The sequence below is a fragment of the Trachypithecus francoisi genome, unplaced genomic scaffold (assembly GCF_009764315.1).
Source record: "Trachypithecus francoisi isolate TF-2019V2 unplaced genomic scaffold, Tfra_2.0 Lachesis_group0, whole genome shotgun sequence".
In the NCBI taxonomy this organism is placed as follows: Eukaryota; Metazoa; Chordata; class Mammalia; order Primates; family Cercopithecidae; genus Trachypithecus; species Trachypithecus francoisi.
The window spans coordinates 12,520,723-12,545,157 of record NW_022681453.1 but is presented as its reverse complement, the minus strand read 5'-3'; the positions used below and the strand labels follow the sequence as shown (position 1 = coordinate 12,545,157).

General features: G+C 36.7%; 2 protein-coding genes across 2 annotated transcripts in view; one reads left to right on the top strand and one right to left on the bottom strand.

The window, feature by feature from the left end:
* Nucleotides 1–233, bottom strand: part of P2RY12 (purinergic receptor P2Y12) — a 47,327-nt gene extending 47,094 nt beyond the window's left edge. Inside the window, exon 1 of the mRNA XM_033204364.1 lies at nt 113–233. The gene's annotated coding sequence lies outside the window, so the exon portion shown is untranslated. The remainder of the gene's footprint in view (nt 1–112) is intronic.
* Nucleotides 1–24,435, top strand: part of MED12L (mediator complex subunit 12L) — a 357,853-nt gene that overhangs the window by 305,666 nt on the left and 27,752 nt on the right. Inside the window, exons 35-38 of the mRNA XM_033204320.1 lie at nt 467–628; nt 3,166–3,528; nt 5,334–5,490; nt 10,411–10,622. Of these exons, the coding sequence (XP_033060211.1) occupies nt 467–628; nt 3,166–3,528; nt 5,334–5,490; nt 10,411–10,622 (894 nt within the window). The remainder of the gene's footprint in view (nt 1–466; nt 629–3,165; nt 3,529–5,333; nt 5,491–10,410; nt 10,623–24,435) is intronic.

Here is a 24,435-nt window from a genome sequence, read left to right as displayed (position 1 = left end):
CAATTCATTTGACTGACCACTAACAGAATCTTTTAAAAAAATTATAAGAAAAGAGTGCAAAAAGAAAACAAATAAATCTGATGCGTTACCAATCAAATAAATCAATGGTTACCTTGTAATCTGACCCTGGACATGAGAAAGTGTTCTGTTCTGCAGCTCCTGCATTCTGATTGTGATCACTACCCTGGATTTTTGTCATTTCAGCACTACGATGTTTGTTGTGTAACAACAGTGCCTTTGTGTATGTGTTCTATTTTCTGCTTAAATAGAAGAAATGAAACACTCACTACTCTATTTGGAACTGCCTTGTAGACCATGTTCAGGGTTAAAGAACATGCGCGAAGCTATAAAAAGGGAAATGTTTCATAGGAAAACTTCCTTCTGGTTAACTTTTGCCTTCATTGTATTTTCTGTCCCACTTCTCACTCACTCTCTCTCTCTCTCTCTCTCTCTCTTTTTTCTTTAGAAAGAGCTAGGAGACAAGCGATCAGAAAGTATTGACAAAGTTCGACAGTTACTACCTTTGCCGAAACAGACATGTGATGTCATCACTTGTGAACCTATGGGTTCCTTGATTGACACAAAAGGAAACAAAATTGCTGGATTTGACTCTATAGATAAAAAACAGGCAAGAGTAAATGTTTTTTCTCATATATAAATTTATTTACAAAAAATCAAATACTTTTTCTTGTCTTACCGTAGGATATATAAAATATCTCAGTTTTGCTGTTGATGTTTTTAAGGCATATGCTTGTCTTCTAAGTGTACTTAGTCATTGGCATTATCATAAAGAAGTCATATCTTTGAAGATCTTCATTTTATATGTTTAAAGGACTTAAAATGTTTCCCTGAATTTAAGTAAATCTCTGAAACATACCAACAGAAAATTAGTAAAAGCTTAGTGTAAAAAAAAAAACAAATAGCAAAAATAAGTTCTGATTTTACTTCAGATTTAGAAGCAGAATATATTTATCAATACAAAATTTCTTGTAAGCTGAGCATGGTGGCGCGTGTCTTTAGTTCCAGCTATTTGGGAGGCTGAGGCAAGAGGATTGCTTGAAGCCAGGAGTTTAAGGCTGCAACGTGCTAGGCTCATGCCTCTGAATAGCCACTACACCCTAGCCTGGGAAACAAAGTGAGACCCTGTCTCTGGAAAAAAACAACAACAAAAAAGAAAACCTTCATGTAGTAAGCTATTTCAACTAAAAATTGTTTGAGAAAAGTGGTCAGTTATTCTTTTAATGAACATTAAGCAGCCACAGACATTCCATAATCACCAAGATGAAAGAGTTCCTACCGTGAAGGGGGAAGTAGACAGACAATTACAGTGTGATGAGATTTGTGTGTCATGGTACAGAGACAGTATTAGGGGATAGAATAGGGTGCCCAGGAAAATTGACATGAGTCATTTTGAAGGATTAAGAGTTAGCTGGGAGGTAGGGAAAATTGTGGTACAAATAAAGGGAGAGTTTATAAGAAGACATGAAAGAATCAGATTTACCAGGGAATTTAGAGTAGTCTGAGAATCTGATACCAGTTGTGTAAAGAAAAAAAGCTAAAGTCATGGTCAAGTTTGAGTTTGCAGTGTCAGCGAACTTCCTGGTAGTAAGACATCTGGAATCCATTTGGATATGTGGTTTTTACACCAAGGAAAAAGTTCTCATCTCAAGACAAATATTGGGAAGCAGTCAATTTACAGGTGATAATTGAACCTTGGTTTTATTTTGTTTTACTTGTTTGTCATTTATTTATTTTTGAGTCGGAATCTCGCTCTGTCTCCCAGGCTGGAGTGTAGTAGTGCGATCTTGGCTCACTGCAACCTCTATCTCCTGGGTCCAAATGATTCTCCAGTCTCAGCCTACTGAGTAGCTGGGATTACAGACATGCATCACCAGGCCCAGCTAACTTTTGTTGTTTTTTTTTTTTTTTTGAGACAGAGTCTTGCTCTGTTGCCCAGGCTGGAGTGCAGTGACGTGTTCTCAGCTCACTGCAACCTCCGCCTCCCAGGTTCAAGCAGTTCTCTGCCTCAGCCTCCTGAGTAACTGGGATTACAGGTGCCTGCCACCATGCCTGGCTAATTTTTGTATTTTTAGTGGAGGCAGAGTTTCACCATCTTGGCCAAGCTGGTCCTGAACTCCTTACCTCGTGATCCACCCACCTCAGACTCCCAAATTGCTGGGATTACAGGCGTGAGCCACTGCACCTAGCCTTTTTTTGTGTTCTTAGTAGAGATGAGGTTTCACCATATTGGCCAGGCTCGTTTCGAAGTCCTTACCTCAGGTGATCCACCCGCCTCAGCCTCACCAAGTGTTGGGATTACAGACTTGAACCACTGTGCCTGGCCTGAACTTTGGTTTTAGATGAAGCTACTCATAAAAGAATAAGTATAGATTACAACAGTGACACTCACATCTTAGGGAATGACTGAGTAGTTATTTGGTGGGCCATTTAAGGAAAAGTATTTCTAAACTGGCATTTTAAGGCAAGTACCAAGAGATGTCACCAATTAATGTTAAGAATAAAAACAGGGTAACAGTTTGTTTTTGTTTTGTTTTTTTCTCTAGAGTCAATAAAGATAAGCTTGAGTTGAAAGACTTTACTTATTCCTGCTACTACAATTTAATTCTCTAATAATAATATTATATTGAGAGAATGGCTTATTAAGTACAGGGCTACCATATTGAACCAAGTTCATACAGATTTGGATTGAAGTTAATACTAACCCATTTAGAGGTTGACTATAACTTGACTCTTAAATTTCATATTATCTTAAAACTTATAAATATATTACAGAGAATTAGAACTGGTTATAATTTAGTAAGATTAACTTTGCAGTCTTAGAATTTTTAGCAAAAAACTTTGAGCAAAAAACTTTTTTTAGCAAAAAGAGGAAATACACATTGACAATAAAATATCCTAGACTGCCTGTGTTGCCTAAACAGAGCATCATGTGGTATAAAGAACTGTAGAATTGTGCTTACAAAGGTCTGAATTCTAGCCACTGCTCTCCAGTGATGTAGCTGTGTAACCCTCTCTGCTGTATTCTTGGATTCTCTAGGGCTCACGCCAGCCAAAATGTTCTCTGAATCTTTGTCCCATGCAAGTCTGGCCTATTAATAAGGAAAATATTTGAGCGTGCTGTCATAGAGTGCTATTTTCCCACAGGGTCTCCAGGTCTCTACGAAGCAGAAGGTGTCCCCGTGGGACTTGTTTGAGGGTCAGAAGAACCCAGCTCCTCTGTCCTGGGCCTGGTTTGGGACAGTCCGAGTGGACCGAAGAGTGATCAAGTATGAAGAGCAGCATCACCTCCTGCTGTATCACACACACCCCATGCCCAAGCCCCGCAGCTACTACCTCCAGCCACTGCCCCTGCCTCCTGAGGAGGAAGAGGAAGAGCCCACATCTCCAGTTTCTCAGGAACCAGAAAGGAAGTCAGCTGAGCTGTCAGATCAGGGAAAAACCACAACAGATGAAGAAAAGAAAACAAAGGGAAGGAAGCGCAAGACAAAATCTAGCTCAAGAGTTGATGTAAGTGGGGGAAGGAAGGAGAACCCTGGCTCGTTAGCATTTAGTATGAGATTTACTTGTGCTCAAATCATTTCCTTCGAAATATTACCAAGAGCAGGATACGTTTTGTTATGACAGTTCTTCTAACAGGTTTCTGCAGTAATTAACTAAATGGCACACAGTGACTTGTCACAGACAACAAGATTAAAGCTTTTGATTTTCCCTCCTCCACTTTTAATATTTTTATTTAATTGTAGGCTTCCATTGTGATATTTAGTTAATATTTCAGTGTCTCCCAATTTCCTCGGGTTTGAAACTTCAATTTTTTGAACTAGACAATCACATTCTCTCACATACTTATGTCTAAAATATTTATTGTATTTTGAGTGGTTGATATCTTCAGTAAATAAACATTGAAAGCTCTATTTGCTTTTCTTCAATAAAAGTTGGAGTTAACATAGCCAATAGGATGTTCTTGAGATTTTCTATTTTACTATTCCATCTTACCCTCCTATATACTTTACTTCTGTACCATGCTTTAGGCTTTATAAAAGATGAAAATAAACCTGATATAAAATAGTTTTACTTCTTGCTTCTCTATTAGTGTTCCACACGTATAACAGTGTTTTCATTACAACAGAAATCTATTTGATGGCAATTTAGAAATAATTTTATAAACCTTGAGAAGTAATGCATAAAATGTCTTTCTGTTTAAATTAAATTAAAACCTGGAGAATACTTGATAGAGGATTCGAGACATTTTAAATGAAATTCCATGGCGTTCTTGCTGCACAGCGGAAGAAATATTCACCATTTAGTTCAGATATTCATGACTGGTTATTGTTTACCTATGTGAGAACTAAAATACATCTATTCCTAGCTGATAGCTTGGTGATTAATACTATGCTAGAAATCACCACCACCACTTTAGGATGCCACTTGAGCATCAGTATCCCCTTCTCATTCAGTCTTCCTACCAGTATTCGTTTGTCTTGAAGGGATGTTTAAAATGATCTAGACTGAGACTTCCTCAAATTTGGGGTTTCCAGCCTGTCAGTCCACATGGATGGGCTTTTGTTCTTCTCAGATGCAAAAGCCCTGAAACCCATCCTGCTCCCCAGGTCAGTCTGGTCATGTCCCCTCTTCCTCTATTCTTCCTGAAGCTGCCTCTTTTCAATGAGATATACTCTTTGGTAAAATTGCAGGGAAATGAGATTTTGTTTCTCTTCCATCCTCTAGGGCTAGACTAGAGGAGGGAAGGTGGGGAAACTGAGACCTTCAGGTGTGATCCTTAGAGGCTTTGCAGCTACTATAAAGAAGAGGAAGCATGGGGGATGAGGGTAGTGTCTACTTCTTTAGAATGATGTCTGGAAAATTGCAAGTGAAATACCATCTTGGCCAAGGAGTGGTTCTGAAGCACTGTAGGGCACTCTGGTATAATTCTGCAGACCCAAGATACCGAAAAGGCCTTCTAAGATGAAATTATCAGGAGTCTTAGCAACCGAAGGTGCTTTTTCAGTGATGAGTGTCATTCAGTATTGGTATTCCTGACACACTTGTAGTCTTTTGAAATAGAATTCAGAAGAGATCCTTTTCCATCTCTGCCCAATGCAAGCCAAGCACTTTCTAAGTGAAGGAAAAGTTTACCTCAAATGAATATTTTCCAGGGGATTTATTAACACTTTTCCTTCCATCTTCTCCTTTATAAAAAATAGCTTTGTACATTGGGATAGAAGATACCTCAGATAGCTTACTGAAGTTATTTGCATTAATTAGCTGTATGAAATGTGGAGTTAAGTAACTTTTTAAAAAATTTTATGTTGAAGGAATATCCACAGAGCAACATATACCGAGTGCCTCCTAATTACTCGCCTATCTCCTCCCAAATGATGCACCATCCACAGTCCACCTTGTGGGGTTACAACCTCGTGGGCCAGCCCCAGCAGCCCGGCTTTTTCCTTCAGAACCAATCTCTTACTCCAGGTATGTGACAAGAAAGCACGGATCACTCAGAGATGAGAAACAGCTTGTGGTTCCCTTAGCTTTTAACCTGAAACTTCCACAAAACTTGGACATTTCAACCACTGAGTGCTCAGTTGACATTTCTGTAATTCCCTTCACACAGAAATTTTTTCTTTTTTTTCTAAAATAGGTTAAATCACGAGGTTATGTACTGATTTTGGAACTTTTATTTAATGTTAAAAGGAAATTAGCTAGTGATTCTAAGCTATAAGATATAAAAGTTGTTAAAGGTTTTATGTTGTAAAATTTGTGGGTATTTTTATCAGATATAATTCTTATTGGCATTTTAAAAGATTGCACAATATTCCACAGTGTCTTTTATTGTTCTGAATTACCATGACAACTAAGAAAATTGGTTCAGCAAGATTTAGGTAACAACAAGGAAAACAAAATGTTCCTGATTTTAGTATTGCTTTGGCTCGAGCCCATGTAGATTTCTTATCCCAAATGAAAGTTTTCTAAATGAAAACATCTCTTAATTAGAAATGAATTCAATTTTCTTTCTATATGAAACATTGCATGTTTTAGCATGTTTAAATTATTTGAAATCTGTCAGCTTAGATTGATCTTCTGGTTTTTTCCAAATGCTCTTCAAATGCTACTGAATGACTTTGTAAATAGAAGAAGATGACTGAGGCAAATCTCACTCATTTTAGAGGTTTATTGTGCCATTTTAACAAATAATTTTTTAAATTTTCTATTGTGGTTTTTATTATAATTTGAGCGTGACATTTTGAGGTCTGTGAAAGAAAATGTTTCATTTGTGGCTTAGAGCAGGGGGAAATCCATATTTTGCCCTCTAAATTAGTGGTTAAAGGAACTGGTCTGGTAGTTAAGAGTTTTAGGTTCAAATCTGGTTCTACCACTCTCTTGCTACATAATCTTGGCCGAATCTTAATTTCTCTGTGCCTTATTTTGGTCATCTGTAAAATGAATATGCTAATATCTATTCCCATAGGGTGGAGGATTCATTTATTTATTCAAGAATGTATTGAGCTTCGTGATATAGTGGACCCAGTTTTGGATACTAGGATATTGCAGTGACCAAAATGTGCAAAATACCTACTTTTTAAAAGATGAAATAAAGTTTATGTTACACACATGTATATATGTAAGATTTAAAAGTAAAGTGTAATAGTTATATAGCCTTTGGAAGGTAGCTTGACCCCGCAGACATGTTCAGTAAGTGATTTTCACATATTCCTAGCTCAGGGCATTTGTACTTGCTGACCCGTATGGCTGCAGTGCTGTCCCTCAGATATCTACATCACTTCCTGCCTGTCTCCGTTGGGCTTGGTCACATTACTTTCTCACTGGGGTCTTCACTAACCTGTTTTACATTGTAAACCCATACCACTTCCCTGTACCCTCTGTTTCTCTCTTTTTTCTGTTTCTCTATTGCAGGGGTGTCCAATCTTTTGGCTTCCCTGGGCCACATTGGAAGAAGAATTATCTTGGACCACACATAAAATACACTAACAATAGGTGATAAACTAAAAAAAAAAAAAAAATCGCAAAAAATATCTCATAACGTTTTAAGAACGTTTACGAGTTTTTGTTGGGCTGCATTCAAAGCCATCCTGGGCCGCATGCAGCCCACAGGCCATGAGTTAGACAGCTTGCTCTACAGCATCAGACTTGCCTATATCTGACTTTCTTATTGATTTATTATCTTCACAGAATGTAAGCCTTGTGGCAGATATTTTTTCTATTATATTCACTGCAGTATCCCCAGAACTTAGAGGAACCTATGGCTTTATAGTAGGCCTTTAAAAATAGATTGTTGAGTGAATGAATATAGACTACAAACTGGACTCAGAGTGGAAAAGAAGGATGCAATCACTATCCTTTTAAACTTCCTCTTTTTAATGCCTCTTTCTAATGCCAAGGTCCATGTGAATTTTTGGCCATTTTAAACTTTGGAGATGTAGAAGTTTCTTTGTAGATATTGACACACAAGGACTGTCTGTGAATTGAAAACTTACTACTTTGAAAAAGCACATAATCTCTCCCTGTAGAATGCTATAGAAAGCTTTATGTAAGTTGAGGAACTTTAGGTATGAGATGGCATTTAAAAAATAAATTTTGGACTGGGCATGGTGGGTCACACCTGTAATACTAGCATTTTGGGAGGCCAAAGCGGGCACATTACCTAAGGTCAGGAGTTCAAGACCAGCCTGGCCAATATGGTGAAACCCCTTATCTACTAAAAATACAAAAACAAAATTAGCTGGGCATGGTGATGCCTGATATCCCAGCTGCTTGGGAGGCCAAAGCAGGAGAATCACTTGAACCTGGGAGGCAAAGGTGATTTGAGCCGAGATCACGTCATTGCACTCCAGCCTGGGTGACAGAGCAAGACTCCATCTCAAAAAAATAAAAATAAAAAAATAAAAAAAATTAAAAAAAAAAGAAAGTAAAAATAAATAAATAAAATTTGAAAAAAAATTATTTTTGAGGATTTATATGAGGGAATTTATTTTCATTTAGAAAAAAGCATCCTCTAAAGTTACCAGACAGTATGTACAGCATGATTCCATTCATATGGGGTTTAAATGCAAAACAGTCTCCCACCATCACTCACATACAGAAACATATGTATCTTTCCCTAATCTTTCTCATATATACACACCAGTATGATAAAGTTGTGAAGAAATGCATAGGATGGTAAACTCCAGATTCAGAATAGCATTTGGTAGGAGTCAATGAGGAAAGTAATTAGGTATACAAAGGGCGTCAGCCATATTGTAATATTTTATTTTGATAGTTTCCCAGAGGTACAAGATCATAGAGTTAGGAAAATTTTTAAAAATTAGATTATAGGCCGGGCGCGGTGGCTCAAGCCTGTAATCCCAGCACTTTGGGAGGCCGAGACGGGCGGATCACAAGGTCAGGAGATCAAGACCATCCTGGCTAACACGGTGAAACCCCGTCTCTACTAAAAAATACAAAAAACTAGCCGGGCGAGGTGGCGGGCGCCTGTAGTCCCCGCTACTCGGGAGGCTGAGGCAGGAGAATGGCGTAAACCCCGGGGGGCGGAGCTTGCAGTGAGCTGAGATCTGGCCACTGCACTCCAGCCTGGGCGACAGAGCGAGACTCCGTCTCAAAAAAATATAAAAAATAAAAAAATTAGATTATAGTTTAATCTTTAAAAAGAATTTCCCTTTTCTATAAATGAATCTGTTTTTACATATTAATATACATAATTCTTAACACATAATGTACGTTCTGATTGTTGCTTCAACAGAAGTTACCCTGCCATGTGTTACTTAGATTGATCTTCTAGTTTTTTCCAAATGCTCTTCAAATGCTGATGACTTTGTAAATAGAAGAAGATGACTGAGGCAAATCTCACTCATTTTAGAGGTTTATTGTGCCAGGGTTGAGGACATGCCTGGGAAAAAGGAACACAAAATCACAGGAACATCTGTGCTTTTCCCAAAGAGGGTTTGGGGACTTCAGTATTTAAAGGGGAAAGAGTAGGCAGTAGGGGAAAGAAGAAGAAAAAATAAGGGGAAGTAGATAAAAGGAGTAAGCAGTTTCATTCTTTTGAGGCTTTGATCAGCATTCCCTGAATCTACATTTTACATGTGAAAGAAGCAGGTTAAAGTTTTAGTCAATTATGGTGTTGAATCTGCATTTTTACATAAGATTAAGTAAACACAGAGTAGAGGAAGAGGTCAAATATGTATTTGTCTCTGATAAGTGGAGGGATGACTTCTACTTCTGTCCTGCTCCCCCACAACCCCCGCCCCCACTATAAAAGCTGTGAATTTTAGAGTCAATCTCTTGGCGCCTACAAGGAATTTCCTTGTGAGCAAATTTTGAGGGAGGCCCCCTGGGGAGGTATGTAGCCTTCTATCTTTGCAGCTATCTATTTAGGAAACAACCCGGGGGTAGTTTTGCATGACTCGGTTCCCAACATTGACTTTTACCTTTGTCATAGTAAGTTCGGCATCCCAAGATTTTTAGTTTCCTTTCACAACTTCATAAATTGTATTGCTGATTGTGGTACTGAGTCTTTAAAAGAATGTGGGTTTTTCCAAAAAAAAAAAGCTTTAAAATGTTTGTTTTCATCATACATTTTGCTTTATAAAAAAGATAAAACAACTTTCATGAGGTGCTTATGTAGAGTTTTTTTTTTTCATTTACATATATCAAGGGCTATTTTTAGTGAATGAAGAATTGACATTTATTGTGAAGCCAGCATACGTTGACTTTTTTTCCCTAACTTTTAAAGACATGTGACAAATTATAATATACAAATATGTAAAGGATTTCCTGTGCATCAATATAATAGTTGCTTATTTGATTTTTAGCCTTCAAAAAAGATGTTTTCTCATAACAATCATGGTATTTGAAGTTTGCAAGCATTTCAAGATTTTAAAGCATTTTCATGCCTCTACTATGAAACATGCATTTTCATTTTACCGTGGTGAAAAGGCTTCAATGACATGAGCTTCAGATTTGATGAAAAGTACAAAAGGATTTATATGAATGGCTTAAAAACTTGGCAAAATACATCACAAAGGGAGTATGTTTTATACAAGTAATATGTTCCTGAGGGCCTTGCCTTATTTAAACCCATGTAATTATGATATTATGCCAACAACTGTATGTTTTGTGCATTTCAATTTATGAACTGAAGACCTCCATGAAGTTATATCAAAGTAGTATAATTCACTTCTACATCACTCCCCCCATCTTTTATAAATTATGCAACTCAAGGTCTTTAATATTTGTGGCAGGTGGGACAGTGCATTGTTTTCTACTTTTTTCATAAAGTGAGACTTAGAAGGTGAAATTTCTGTGTTTTGGTAAATAAGAAGACCTGTTTCATTAACATAGTTAGAAAGTGTTTCCTTTTGGTTGCTTTTGTAGGTGGCTCCAGATTGGACCCTGCAGGCTCCTTTGTTCCAACCAACACCAAACAAGCTCTGTCAAACATGTTACAGCGGCGCTCGGGCGCCATGATGCAGCCGCCTTCTCTTCATGCAATCACATCGCAGCAGCAATTGATACAGATGAAGCTTCTGCAGCAGCAGCAGCAACAGCGGCTTCTCAGGCAAGCCCAGACTCGGCCTTTCCAACAGGTTTGTCCAGACCCCAGCAATGGAGTCCTTTGCATTTTATTACCTCCACTAGCTTGGGATGAGTTTGGGGTATGTGGCATATCCTTCCTGTATGCATATCGCTGTATACTTGTGTGAGTGCAGGTCTCTCTCTCTGTTACAGGCTTGTAAATACTTTTCCTCCATTGTATTTTACTGTTATCATTGATCAAATAAGAATTTGATATGTCTTAGGTTTATTAAAAGTATACCTCAAAACAGAAAGAAGGGCTGATGACTTTCTGGTCAGTTAGAAGAAGCAGGCCTTTTATCCTTGATATGACCTTCTCTGAGCACTCATTTTCCTATTATAATTACCACTATATTCTGTACTACTTTCAGCTCTTGTTTCATGTATTATTTTTAGACTTATTACTGTGAGGTTATGTCTCTGAAGCCCCGATGTTTCTTAGGTTTTCTTTGATAGTGCCCTGCCTCTACTTTTTGTTTCTAGTGTATATTTAATAAGGTCTAGAGCAGATAATAAATTATAAACAACAGTCAGGATCTGGATGCATTCAATTTAATTCTTGATTTATATTTCTATTTTTGTGGCCTATAACCCAGTGTTCTTTATAGAAGACAGTGATCCATGTTTAAGAAAACATCAGCACTTAGTATAAACTCATGAAGAACCTATGCATCTATATAAATACATTAAAATAAAGTGTGAGGTGAGAATGGGGATTTCTTTTTCTAGTTTCTGTATACTTGTATTTTCTAGCTTTTCTAAAGTAGTCATGCACTATTTTGATAGTAATAGCTAACACTAACAGAGCACTTACTATATGCCAAAACATTTCTAAGCACTTAAATGTATTAGCTATCTTAGATACCGGGGTAACTCTATGAGTTAGGTACCTTCATGACCCTCCAATGGAAAAGCGAATCTACAGGTACATCCTGCTCTAAGAAAAACCACAATACTTTCAACATAGCAAGAAATTCAAATGCTTTAAAAAAATATTCTTTGTCTGTTGGATAACTTTCTAGGCATATCTCCATTGTGTAATTTATGGCACTCCCTGCATTTGGGCCACTTAGTGATGATTTAGGTGGATGGTGATGGCCAGGTTAGTCATTCATTCTTAAAAACGGTTCTTTTTTTTACCTGAATTATAAGGACAAGAGAGAAGAAACTAATTGAACTGTGTGATAATGCAAGCAACAGTCATCACGACGTGCTTGTCTCTCCCTGACCTCTAGCGATTGCTTTAGCTCCCTGAGTGAAAGATAAGAAAAGATGGGCCTAAGCTGCTGCTTGCACATAAATGATGAACATTTGATTAAAATATGAAAAAATTATTTAATTTGCCTAAATAAGCAACGTGTTTACAGTCATTTTTTAAAGCCTCATTGGGATTTTTAGCTCTTTTTGGGAATCAGCAAAATTAGAGTTGTACTATTGCTTCAAATCATTTTTGAGTTAAAAAAATTCACTAGACGTTGAAAAACCATCCTACTAGAATGCATTTAGCCCTCTTTCAAAGTAATAAAGCCTAGGACCAGGTGCAGTGGCTTACGCCTATAATCCCAGCACTTTGGGAGGCTGAGGCAGGTGGATCATTTGAGGTCAGGAGTTTGAGATCAGCCTGGCCAACATGGTGAAATCCTGTCTCTACTAAATACAAAAATTAGGCATGGTGGAGCATGCCTGTGGTCGCAGCTACTTGGAAGGCTGAGGCAGGAGAATCACTTGAACCTGGGAAGTGGAGTTTGCAGTGAGCCGAGATCACGCCACCGCACTCCAGCCTGGGCAACAGAGTGAGACTCCATCTCAAGAAAAATAAATAAAGTAAGTAAGTAAGTGCCACTTTAATTTTTTTTTCTTATCTACCTTTTTATCACAAGGCATAGTTTTTCTTATAGCCCACTTTCAAACTGTTGCTGCCAAATTAACTTTGAAATATTGTTAAGTGATTCCTAACACTGGGGGAAAGCCCACTGGGCTATTTATGGATAAATACACCTGTCCTAAAAAGGTTCACTTCCTGATATAAGCCATGACACGATTTCAGCTACAAACATTTTTTAAAGCATTTAATTGAATAATCACATGTAATCAAAGATATCCTTGCATATGGAGAAGTGTACCTGGATGACACCATTACTTTTCTTTCTCCTACCAAACATTCCTGGCTCTATCCTTTTGTACCACCTACAGTTGTACTGCTTGTACCAATGGGAATTAATTGTTAGTTCATTCTTTTTCTGATTCTTTTGTGCTAACTCCATTACAATGTTGGATTTTTTTTTCTTTATTCTTCTCTTTTTAAACTTTTAAGACCAGAAATGCCTTCTTCAAATAGGAAAAGCTCAGCTTCATAACAGTGATTGTACAGTATTCACCTCTTCATCTCAAACTCACTTCATATTGTTTTTAACAGTTGAAACTTAACTATGGAGTCTCTGAAGGGCTTTCACAAGTAGGATATGTCTTTTTCTCTCTTATCATTCTTCAAGTGTTAGATAATTGAGGAAAATAGTATTCTTAAAGGAAGAGAAATGCATATATTATGCAGTCACAATGTACAGTAGTCCTGTAGTACGTCGAGCTAATGAGATTTGCATGTAGCATCTACCACGGTACCTGTACTTAGGAGGTCCTGAGGAAATATTAGTGCCTTTCCTTTCTTTTAATAGATCATGTATACGCTATTAATATAACTGGAATTTAGCTAAATATGGTGTTATGGCACAAAAATTCTTGTGATAATCCTTCAGAATCTAAAGACAGAATTATATGGAATGTAAGCAATGTTGATCAATTGTTTTAATATATGTTGCTGGGCACAATTTGCTTTTCTAGTAAGTATTGACCATTTCATGCTGTGGCAGGAAGATTTTCTCAGGTTACTCACCCATGTACGATATGAATTTCTCTAGCTACGTAAGGTCTAATAATATAGTTATTTTTTCATTTTTTGGCTTCTTGTAGAGAAAAGTAAATAGATACATTTTTATCCATATCCTAGTAATTTTCTTCTTCCAGAGGCTCATTTTCTTAAATATAACAAACAGAGAATATCCATTTGTATTAATCTTCAAAACCGATTCTGGAATTCAGCAGATGCTTTTACAGGCTGATAAGTTTCTCCAGGTTTTGGATGTGACTTCTTCCTGTGACAGTTGTCTAGTAACCCACTGGTTACTCCCTTTTCTTAAGAGGTCAGACACTGGGCTGTATACTATTTTGTATTGTCTTTTCATCTGCTAAGCACGTAGTACAAATCTATGAGCTGTGTGTCAAATGAATAATGCAAGATTTCATCAGCCGTTTCCAGGAGCCTGAAGTTTCTTAGTAGCCTTAGTTCTCAGCGGTCTGATTTTTATCCACACACCCTTCTCATAGCTTTCCCTCCCAGTGCTTCCAGAAACTGGCCCTTCTAGTGATACCTGCTATGGTTGTTTTGGAAACCTAAATGGCAAAGGTAAACATAAATTCCTAAACTCAGGATATATCTAAGACCTCACAGTGTCCCCTTGTCCTCCTTCTGTCTGGTTGGGGGAAGTTGGCATATGCAGAAACCATCCACCCTTCAGTGATACACAATGAAACCCAGAATTCCATAAAATAACCCTCTAGTTCCACTGCGGAGATTGTACATGAGCTTCAGTCAGTCATGGAATATTCTGTCATGGATTGTCTTATATTTCCTCAGGAATGTGTTAAGACAGTGTCTAACACAGTACCTAGACAACAAGTGCTGAATAGCATGGATATTGTTAAGTATCTTAATGAGATTATTTGATGTAATAATTGTTATAATTGAGTATATTTTCCTATAGCTTTAGTACATATGGACATGCAGAAAGATGTTTTGGCAAGAAACCTGTTTTCGTTCTTCTTGGTTACAGTCTTCATCTAGGAAAATAAAGTAGTCCCATCAGCCTGCTCATCCACAGGGAATACTGTTCAGTGGTTGCTGAAACCCCATAGCACCAAACCTGATATGGACCATGTTTTTTCCTATATATAGGTACCTATATGATAAAGTTTAATTTATAAATTAGGCTCAGTAAGATATTAACAATAACTAACAGTAAAATAGAACAATTATAATAATATACTGTAACAAACATGTAAATGTCATCTTTTGCAAAATCCCTTACTGTGCTGTACTCACCTATTTTCGGACTGTGGTTTTCTGCAGGTAACTGAAACTGGGAAGGGAAACCGCAGAGAAGTGGTGACTACTGTAAAAAAACAAAACAAAACAAAAACTATTCTGTTTCTTACTCAATGTCCTGTATTTAGATGGGACTCAGTCCAGTGGTTACACTACCTTTCTGTGTCTCAGAGTCCCATCTATAAAATGGAGCTAATTCTATACTGTACTTACTTCATAGGGTAGTTGTGAAGTTAATAATTTAGTATGTGTGAAACAGCCCTTAGAACAGTGGATGGCTCATAGTAAGTGCTCAAAAAGTGTTAGCTGTCATACTTACCATTGCTGCTTATTCGTATTTTTATGGTTTGTTATTTCAAAAGAAATTCATTTCCCATAACAATATTATTTTCTTAAATATGTTAAGCTTTAAAATGAAAGCATATCAAATGGTTTACTTGTATAATCACATAAATTGCCATTAATAGGATTGGTTTAATCTTCATTTGCTTAATGGTTACCAATAGAACAAACTCATAAAAAGGAATGTTGTTTTGTCATCCTAATTGTCATTTTAGCTTCTTAGAGTGGTATGTTTTTGTTCTTTAAATACTGTGATACTTGAGCGACTCATTCAAATCTCAGTATTAAAAGTATCACTGCATTTTATTTTTCACATATTCTGTTAGAATTGTCACAGAATGTAGAATATTGGTTATAATGCAAAATGCTGCTTTAATTATTTTCCGCTCATTCCATTCTTACACTCAGTATTTTTCTTTTGACAGCAGGAACTTTTTGTCATCTCACCTTACCATCCCCCTCACCATGTCAATCATCTAGGGAAGGGGCTTGCAGGAGGAATCTTAAGGAACTTTCTGTTTTTTTTTTTTCTCGAGACAGAGTCTCCCTCTGTTGCCCAGGCTGGAGTTCAGTGGCATGATCTCAGCTCACTGCAACCTCTGCCTCCCAGGTTCAAGCGATTCTCCTGCTTCAGCCTCCCGAGTGGCTGGGACTATAGGCGTGCACCCGCCTGGCTAATTTTTGTATTTGTAATAGAGGCAGTGTTTTACCATGTTGGCCAGGGTGGTCTTGAACTCCTGACCTCAGGTGATCTGCCTGCCTCGGCCTCCTATAGTGCTGGGATTATAGACATGAGCCTCCGCGCCAGGCCTTAAGGAACTTTCATAACCCTCACAATGTCAATCATCTAGGGAAGGGGCTTGCAGAAACAATCCAAAGTTTTGACCCAGGAAAAGAACTTTATGCCTTGATTTATGGTGTTGCTTTATTCTGATTTTTCCTTTCAGTATATTAAATTATTTTATTGTTCGTGTAATAATTCCAGACAGCATATTTTCAAGAGTCCAAAGAAGGATAGACGGAAGAGATGTTTAGCTTGAATTGATTCAGACAAATTGGTTAAAAAGTGCGCTTGGTTATAGGCTCCATACAGATCATGAATCGTAAGGATTTTTCAGGACAGAAAAGGGGAAGATTCCTTTCAGAGGACAGAAATGTGTGCCCAGTTATAGCCAGTACATGTAGCGACTTGTAAAGAGGATTTGGTTATCTACCATGGAGCAGGTCCCATCATTTGTGTATCCAAATCAAGGAAATAGGTAATTTAAAGAAGGAAGGATGACTGAGTCAGAACCTCCCAGAGCTGTTAGCTCCTTGGCAAAAATGAATCTGTGACTTCATGGGAACATGCTCTTGGATTATTGTTTAAGTTGAGCAATTACCCTTTGTTCGGTAATTGATCTCCCACCCTAAGGAAATGGAATATGTTTATTTTCTCCATCCCTCCCACTCACTCTTTAATGGTATATGTATTTCAAGCATATAGATGAGAATAGAAAATAATGTAATAATCACTAATGTACTTACCACCTAACTTTATTAAATAATATTCTTCCATAATGCTCTAGGTTATTTTTTAAATAAAACATTATAGATGTGGATGAGTCTCCTTGTATCATTATTTCTCTCCCTTCTTCCAAAGTGGGAATCCCCGTCATGAATTTAGTGTTTTACTTTCTTATGCATGTTTTTATACTTTCAATATATACATTTGCATCCACCAACATAAACATTGTACAGTATTACTTTGTAGATTTGAAATGTTATGTAAATGTTCTCACACGTATTGTATTATTTTGCAGCTTTTTTATAGTTAATATTTTAATTATTTCTACTTTATTTCATGTAGTTATATTCATTCATTTATCCTGTTGGATGTTATTTCATTACGAATATTAATATGTTATTTATTCATTCTGCTGATGGTCATTTAAGTTATTCAGTTTTTTTAAACTGTTAGCTGTTACAGTAAACATTATTTTACATTTCTTCTATACATGTGGAAAGTTTTAGGATGTGTACCTGAACATGGAAATGCTGAGTGATTTTGAAAGTGGTGGTGATTCCTCTTAGAATAGTATATGAGCATTTTTCTTTCTCCATATTCTCACCAATGCTTGGTATTACCAGACCTTATTTTTCTCAATCAGAGCAGGTGAAATGGTATTATATTGTGACATCTTAATTTGCATTTTCCTAATTACCTGTGAGTTTAGCCATTTTTTATAACTTTACTAGCTATTCAAGTTTTCCCTTTTGTAAACTTCCTGACCCTGTAAATAGAGCATATTTCAAATTATAGTCTCATTTGTTAAAGGTAGGGAAAATAGTCTTGTTGAAACATATTTTGAGTATTGATAACTAATGTGTTTATTCAGAGGGTGTAATTAATATACATTTCAATGACAAAAACGAACTTAGGAGAAGAAAACCACTGTACTGGTAAATATGTCCTAACCCCTATCATTTTGTTTTTTGGGTAGAAAGCATGTCCAGGGAGGTGGGTACTTATGCTTATTACTTATATCTGGTATTTCTCTGTTTATTTGAACAATGAGGAAGGTGCTGATTTTATTTGCTAAAATTATGATTAGGCAAATATAATGAGCTAGGAGATAGTGTTTGCAGCTTTATTTTTATGAGAGAGGGCAGAAGATTGGATGGAGGGGTGAGGAAATGAATCACTAATACAAGCATGGCAGTTGAATCTAAAGACCAATGTACAAATGCAACGAATTATGTACCTATGCGTAAAATGGTGAGAATAGGTGTTATTTACCTGGGAAATTCCTCCTATACTTTCTAATTCTCAGTATAGTAAAATGCTTTTTTTATTATTGGTAAAATCCTTTGCTTCATGTCTACCTCCAGAACTCAGAGAGTTCAGGGAAATTTTTAACATTTCAGTAACATATCTCTTGGAATATGAATATATAAATGATTTTAAAAGGGATTCATTTAGTTGATAAATAGCAATTTTCCCCAGGTATTCAGTTGACTTTTCGTAAATCAAATTCCCTCTTAGTGTGCAAACAATGGTGACACTATAAATATTTCTTGTCTACTGCGATCCGTTGAATGGTTAACCTGGTGACGTCTTCCTTGGATTTACTGGGGATGGAGCTAATCACATCCTTCAAGAACATATGGCCTGCTGACTGTTCACTTAATGTTTTGTCTGCTTAATGTGACCCACATGCCCTGAGCTCCCCTACTGGCTCTAGGCCAGGAAGGACCCTAGCCCCCTGTTGCTCACATGGGGGTTCCAAAGCCCCTTGGTTGCAGCATGTTTCGTTGTCTGATATCTCCTCTACTTCTTTTATGTCACCATTTAACCTCCATGTTGTGCTGTTCTAGTATAAGAATACCACCATATTGTTTATCAGTGTTGCAGTCTGTAGTGAGGATGTTTGACATATGAATTAATAAAACCCTTATAGGGCCTATGTTTGTAAGTGTTGACTTCCTGCAACATTGTTTTAAATGAAATAGTTCATATGTATTTTGGCTACCCACGTCATTAGGCTAAAAAATCTTATCTGTATTGTCTGCCGTTTTCTTGCTGTCCCCTTTCTGTAGGACTTCTGTAACTCTGCTGTCTCCCTTCTGGAAGACTTTGACAACATAATGGTAACATCCCTGCTGTCATTCCTTTTTCTTTCTTTTCTTTTTTTTTTAATAAATTTTTATAGCATTGCCTTTTGAACGTCAAAATGAGAAGCAGGTTTTTCTGTAGCTGGTAATAATTATAGTGTTCATTTCACTGTTACTCACTCGGTTTATGTTTGAGACTGTAACACAGAATCATGAATGCATTGACCATGTTTAATTTAATGGAATTTTTTTTCTGAAAGTGCCCCCCTTTGATCGCGTCATGATTTCCATCATATACATGTATGATATAGAAACCAGTAGACGTTCATGGCCTGGGCTTGGGAACAGAGACCAGTTCATGCACCTTCATCTCAGTCCCAGTTTTGAACCTGTCTATTCCTGAGCTCTTGCTTCTCTCTATGGCAATTTATATCATTAGTAGAGGAACGCATGGCATGCTGATTCATAGGCCAATGCAAGAAAATGAAAACTGTGGTTATGAAACTTAACCTCTCATCACATCCCACTCACTGGCTATTCCCAAAATCTCAACAGAACGCATCATCTCTATTTTCTTTCCAGTATGGAGAAGATTTTTTTTTAGCATAGGTCTTGTGCATGCATGTCATAAGACTTCATCTCTACTGCTTTGCCTGGGCTAGCTAAGAATGCATGTTTTGCATTAAATTACTTATAGGTTTCTGTATCAGGTAGCCAACCCACAACATAAACCCAAGAAGCATTAGAATAAAAAAGAGCACACATCTCAGTTGTGACTGTAAGTTAAATTGTTTCATTGCCAATTTAATGGGTAACATTATCTATACATTGATAAAAATGTCCTTAACTGCATATTCAAACTTTGAAAATATTTAGGTTATCTAATACTTGTTATATAGGCGTTTTTCTCCAGTAACTACTTTCGGCAAAGGAAAGCTTGGAAACTTTTCTGAAAAGACTGTTTTTCTTGACACTTTATGGTATTCAGGGATCAGGTGAGGATTTTATTGAAAAACTTGAATTAAACTGTGAAGTTCCAAAATGTTTTGGAGACAGCTTATGTTTGCTATAGGGCATTGTTTATTATTCAGGTGATAATGTAATTCAGATAGAAAACAATTTGCATCAATCACTGACTTTTTACAAAATGTTTTTATTGACAACTATTTTGTTTGTAAGTATTTAAAGTCAAAAGAAGGTTCCATGATTTCTATATTAATTCAAAGTAATGAAAAATGTGTATTTTTGCTATTCATTTTACCACTCTTAGTTTTCTGTAATATTCTGCTTTCTTAGGAAGTTAATATATACTCAATCAGTTCTTATAATTTATGGACATGCTAATATCATAAAGGTTCATTACTGTATGGGATATGTTTTAGAATGAATCAGATTATTCTAGCAGTTAGTTACTGTTCATTGATTCCCAACCAAGTTGTATTTGAGGTGAAAACTTTAAAAAGTATCAAACATAACTAGCCAACAAGACTTCTTATAATTATGGAATTTCCTCTCTGTTGTCTGCAGTTGAAATAAACCAATATGATGTGATGGCCACAACTTCTGGTTCATACCATGTGTTGTTTTAGCCTAAAGCACTCAGTAACTTCCAAACTAGGAGTTATAAATAAAACCCTTTCTGCTAGGTGACTTGTAAAACATTACCCACTGGTTTTTCTTATGTGCCTTTTATTACTTTTTTTCCAAATCTGTATTTCCAGAAACCAAGTCACAAAATCTGGCTGTGGTTTTTATAAATATAACTTGTCTCTCTACTTGTAACCCTTAAACACTACTGAAAAATTACTAAATAAGGATTTTAATCATTACTAGTAAATTGAGTGGATAGGAAACTCCTGATTCTAAAATTCTCTGATTATAATCCTTATTGATCGCTCATTGGAGGTGTAACCAGTCCTACGTGAGAAGGAGCTCTTCACATTTTCTCATTTGATTGAGGGTATAGTTGCAATATAGAAGAGATTAAGACACAAAAGAATGAAAATTATGTTTGAGGATCATTTATCAAAAATTTAAAGCTTATCAGATGCATTAATTTCAAATTACGCCAAAAGCCTTTGAGTCACATCTCTTTGAGCTCACATACTTCTGTCCAATTAAAAAAATACAGCAGTAAGAGAGAGAACTCTTCTTATAAAGGTTAGGAAGATAGTTCAATATTGAACAGCACAGCTTCTTTAGAGGCTTTTTAAAAATGGAAATTTTAGAAAGTACATATTTATTTAATGTTATATTTTATTTATATTTTGTTTATAGAGGTAAGCCCAAAGCAAAGTGCATAAAAATGAAGTAAAGAGACCACGTGTAGGAATTTATCTCAGGTAGTAATGTAGAGATGGGCTTATGTAATTATTAGACTGTTGCAGTTCTCTGTCGATCTTTCCCTTTGCACATACAAGTCAGGTATCTGAGGCATGGAAGCTTGAGCAGGGAACAAATATCTTATTCTCTCTTACTTATATGTCTAAAGTCACATGGCACCTGGCTAGACACAAATATGCCATCAAAAACCACCTTCCTGCAGGCTGGATGCAGTGGCTCATACCTGTAATCCCAACACTTTAGTAGGCCAAGGTTGGAGGATCTCTTGAGTCCAGGAATATGAGGCCACAGTGAAGTGTGATCTTGCCACTGCACTCCAGCCTTGGCAACAAAGTGAGATGCTGTCTCACTTTGTGTTTCACATAAACAAAAACAAACAAGTCATGTTCCCTTGATTATTCCCACATTGTGGTTCTTGTTTAACATTTGTAATATATTTCAAGTTATTAAAGAACTTATTCATTCTGTTTTCAACTAATTGAACTGTTTCTACAAATTGAAATAATGTGTTTCTGGCATTATTCTGGAAAAAACAAAGAAAAGTAGGAATCCATTTCAGTCTGATAGGAGAGATTAGGGTGTTTTCTTTTTAGGAGCACATGATGATAACAGCTATGCATGGCAGAATTGGGAAGTGGTAGTCAAATAGGGGTGTTTGTTATTTTTTCAGGGAGAAGATTGCATATCTGAATTATTTTCTATAATTCAGTAGTGTGTTGGGACAAACTGGTGGTTGGGAGGGAAAGTAATATGTTCACATATAAATAGTTCACCATTAGACATAAATGGTTGACATGAATTTCGGAGTGTCAAAACTATATTTCAACTTGTATTCCTTTTTCCTTTTAAAAGTATAGCACATTTTTCTGAATGTTCTGTGATTTTTAAAAGTGTAGAATAATAGTTTTCAGTTTCTATTTCTTTTTTCCTTCTTTCTTTCTTTTCTTTCTTTCTTTTTTTTTGAGATAGGGTCTCACTCTGGTGCCCAGGCTGGAGTGCAGTGGCACAGTCTTGGCTCACTGCAACCTGTGCCTCCCAGGCTCAAGCAATCCTCTCACCTCAGGCTTCTGAGTAGCTGAGACTGCAGGCACGTGTCACCATGCCCAGCTAATTTTTTGTATTTTTTGTAGAAATGGGATTTCACCATGTTGCCCAGGCTGTCTCGAACTCCTGGACTCAAGTGATTCACTTGCCTTGGCCTCCCAAAGTGCTGGGATTACAGGCGTGAGCCACTGCACCTGCACAGTTCCTATTTCTTAAATTCCCATCATCTCAACTAATATTTGTAAATAAGAGTATCGTCCAATAGCTCAGATATATAACTTATTAGTATTCTAGTTCTCTCTACCATGTAAATCATAATGTGTTTCATAAAGTTCTTCAATAAAAGCAAAAGAAGAGCAAAGAGTTAGAAAACATCTGCTTTATGCATCTGCATGCAGCTGTCACATGCAGATCACATCCTGCTTCCTACAAAGCCAAAAAAGAGGGCACGAGTGTTATAAACTACCTATCGATCCCTAGATTCTAACTCATATATAAATAGTTGATTTTTCTGTTTTGTAAAAATGAGAATATATGTATATTTGTCTCCACAAAGAAGCACAACCTTGTACAGGGACCTTGTACAATGCTAGTGTCCAAGAGTGGTCTTTAAGGATCCGGTTGATTTAATGATTGCTTGGCATAGTGTTTGGAGGATCAAGAGCCATTTGGATTCTTTGGGAGGAACAGTTTTAGGCTCCTGACAGTCATACTGTCATGATATGGGTTCTCACAGAGGAAGTTTGGGTTATTTTTCTCTAACCCAAGCAAATGGAGATACAGTTGTTTTTAACAGATTAATGAGCTAGAAACTAAGAGTATCTTCATGATAGCCTACTCTGAAAGTAAGATTCTTGTTGAAGCTGTTATGTGTAGATACCCTTAGAGGTATACTCAAAAATTTATGTTTCATTCATGTATAGATAGATAGTCACCTAGAGAGATGCTGAAGTTTCATAAATGGCCCATGATTTTTTGTGGGGATCATAGAAAGGGCTTAACTGTCTCAGGTATGCATTTGGTTTTGGTATCTCATTAATAATTCTTAATAGAGATTGTCCTTTTGGTTTCTCATTAGAATGATTTTACGAGGCTATATGCCCTTACAGAATAAGCACCAAATAAGTATTTTCATCCTTAGTGTCACACATGGAGGCATCTCATGATAATGGAAAGAGCCCTAGGCTTTCAAGTCAGATTTCCTGGAGTTTAGATCATGGCACTGCCAGGTCTTGCTGAGCAAGCTTGCTATGTTGCTTAAGCTCTTTGAGCCTGGCTTTTCCTGTCTGAAGAAGATGAGGATGATGCTCCTTTCCTATAGGGTTCTTGTGAGAAAATGAGAGTAAGAACCAGAAGCCCAGCCTCTGAAATATGATCTGTTATTAATAATTGTTGGTGTCCTTCCTCTTAAGTTACATATTTACCCCTTTCTCCCTGCTAGAAATAACTACACTACTTTTCACGCACATTAAAATAGCTTTATGCAACTATAATTTAGCATGTTAAAATGAGAATCTCTATTAAAGACAGTAGTAAAATAATCCTATAATAAATCTCATTCTTTACAGTCAGTCCTGAGAAAAACCAGAGTGATGGGAAACTAGACTTCTTTTTATGATTATTACTGCAAGCTTCCATGGAGTAACTTCTGCCACCAAAACATAAAACACACGTACAACTGCTCTTGTGAATACATTTGTTTTCTTATGGCCAAAACATGTATTAGATTAAGATTGGTGAACAGATGTTAATTGGTTTTATTTTGCATTGTAGTTGGTTAGAATTATATTTGCCATTAACTTACAAAATTTATTGACTGTATTCTCATTGATTTTTAGAGTCATAGGAAGTACTAAATGTATTCCTTGAGTATCTGGCTAAATAGGCAATTAGTAGGTCACTGTGAAGAAGCTTCATTAAAAAGTCATAAAAATTTTATATGCCGCCATGTGTCTGTACCACACATTCTCTTCCCTGTATAGGCACTGGGTGTTGCAGCCCTGTGGTTCCAGATTTCATACTTAGTGGGACATTTATGCCCTGGCATGTATTGGAAGCCAGCTGACAGCCTCTTCTGATGAACAGACCATTGATAACTTAGGCTCGTATTTATGTCTTTGTTATCATTGGGAAAATCTGTAGTCTTTCTTGGAGGGAATAAGTTCAACAGTCTAAACACACATAGGAAATTGACGAGAAATAATATTTAATACATTTTGAAAATCTTTGAGTTCTTTATTCATATAATGAGATTAGATGTGGGTTATTTGAATTATTAACCAGAAGCTCAAATCAAGCCCTTGCTGTTATGATCAAGAGTTTGCTTTGGCTTTGTTTTCCAG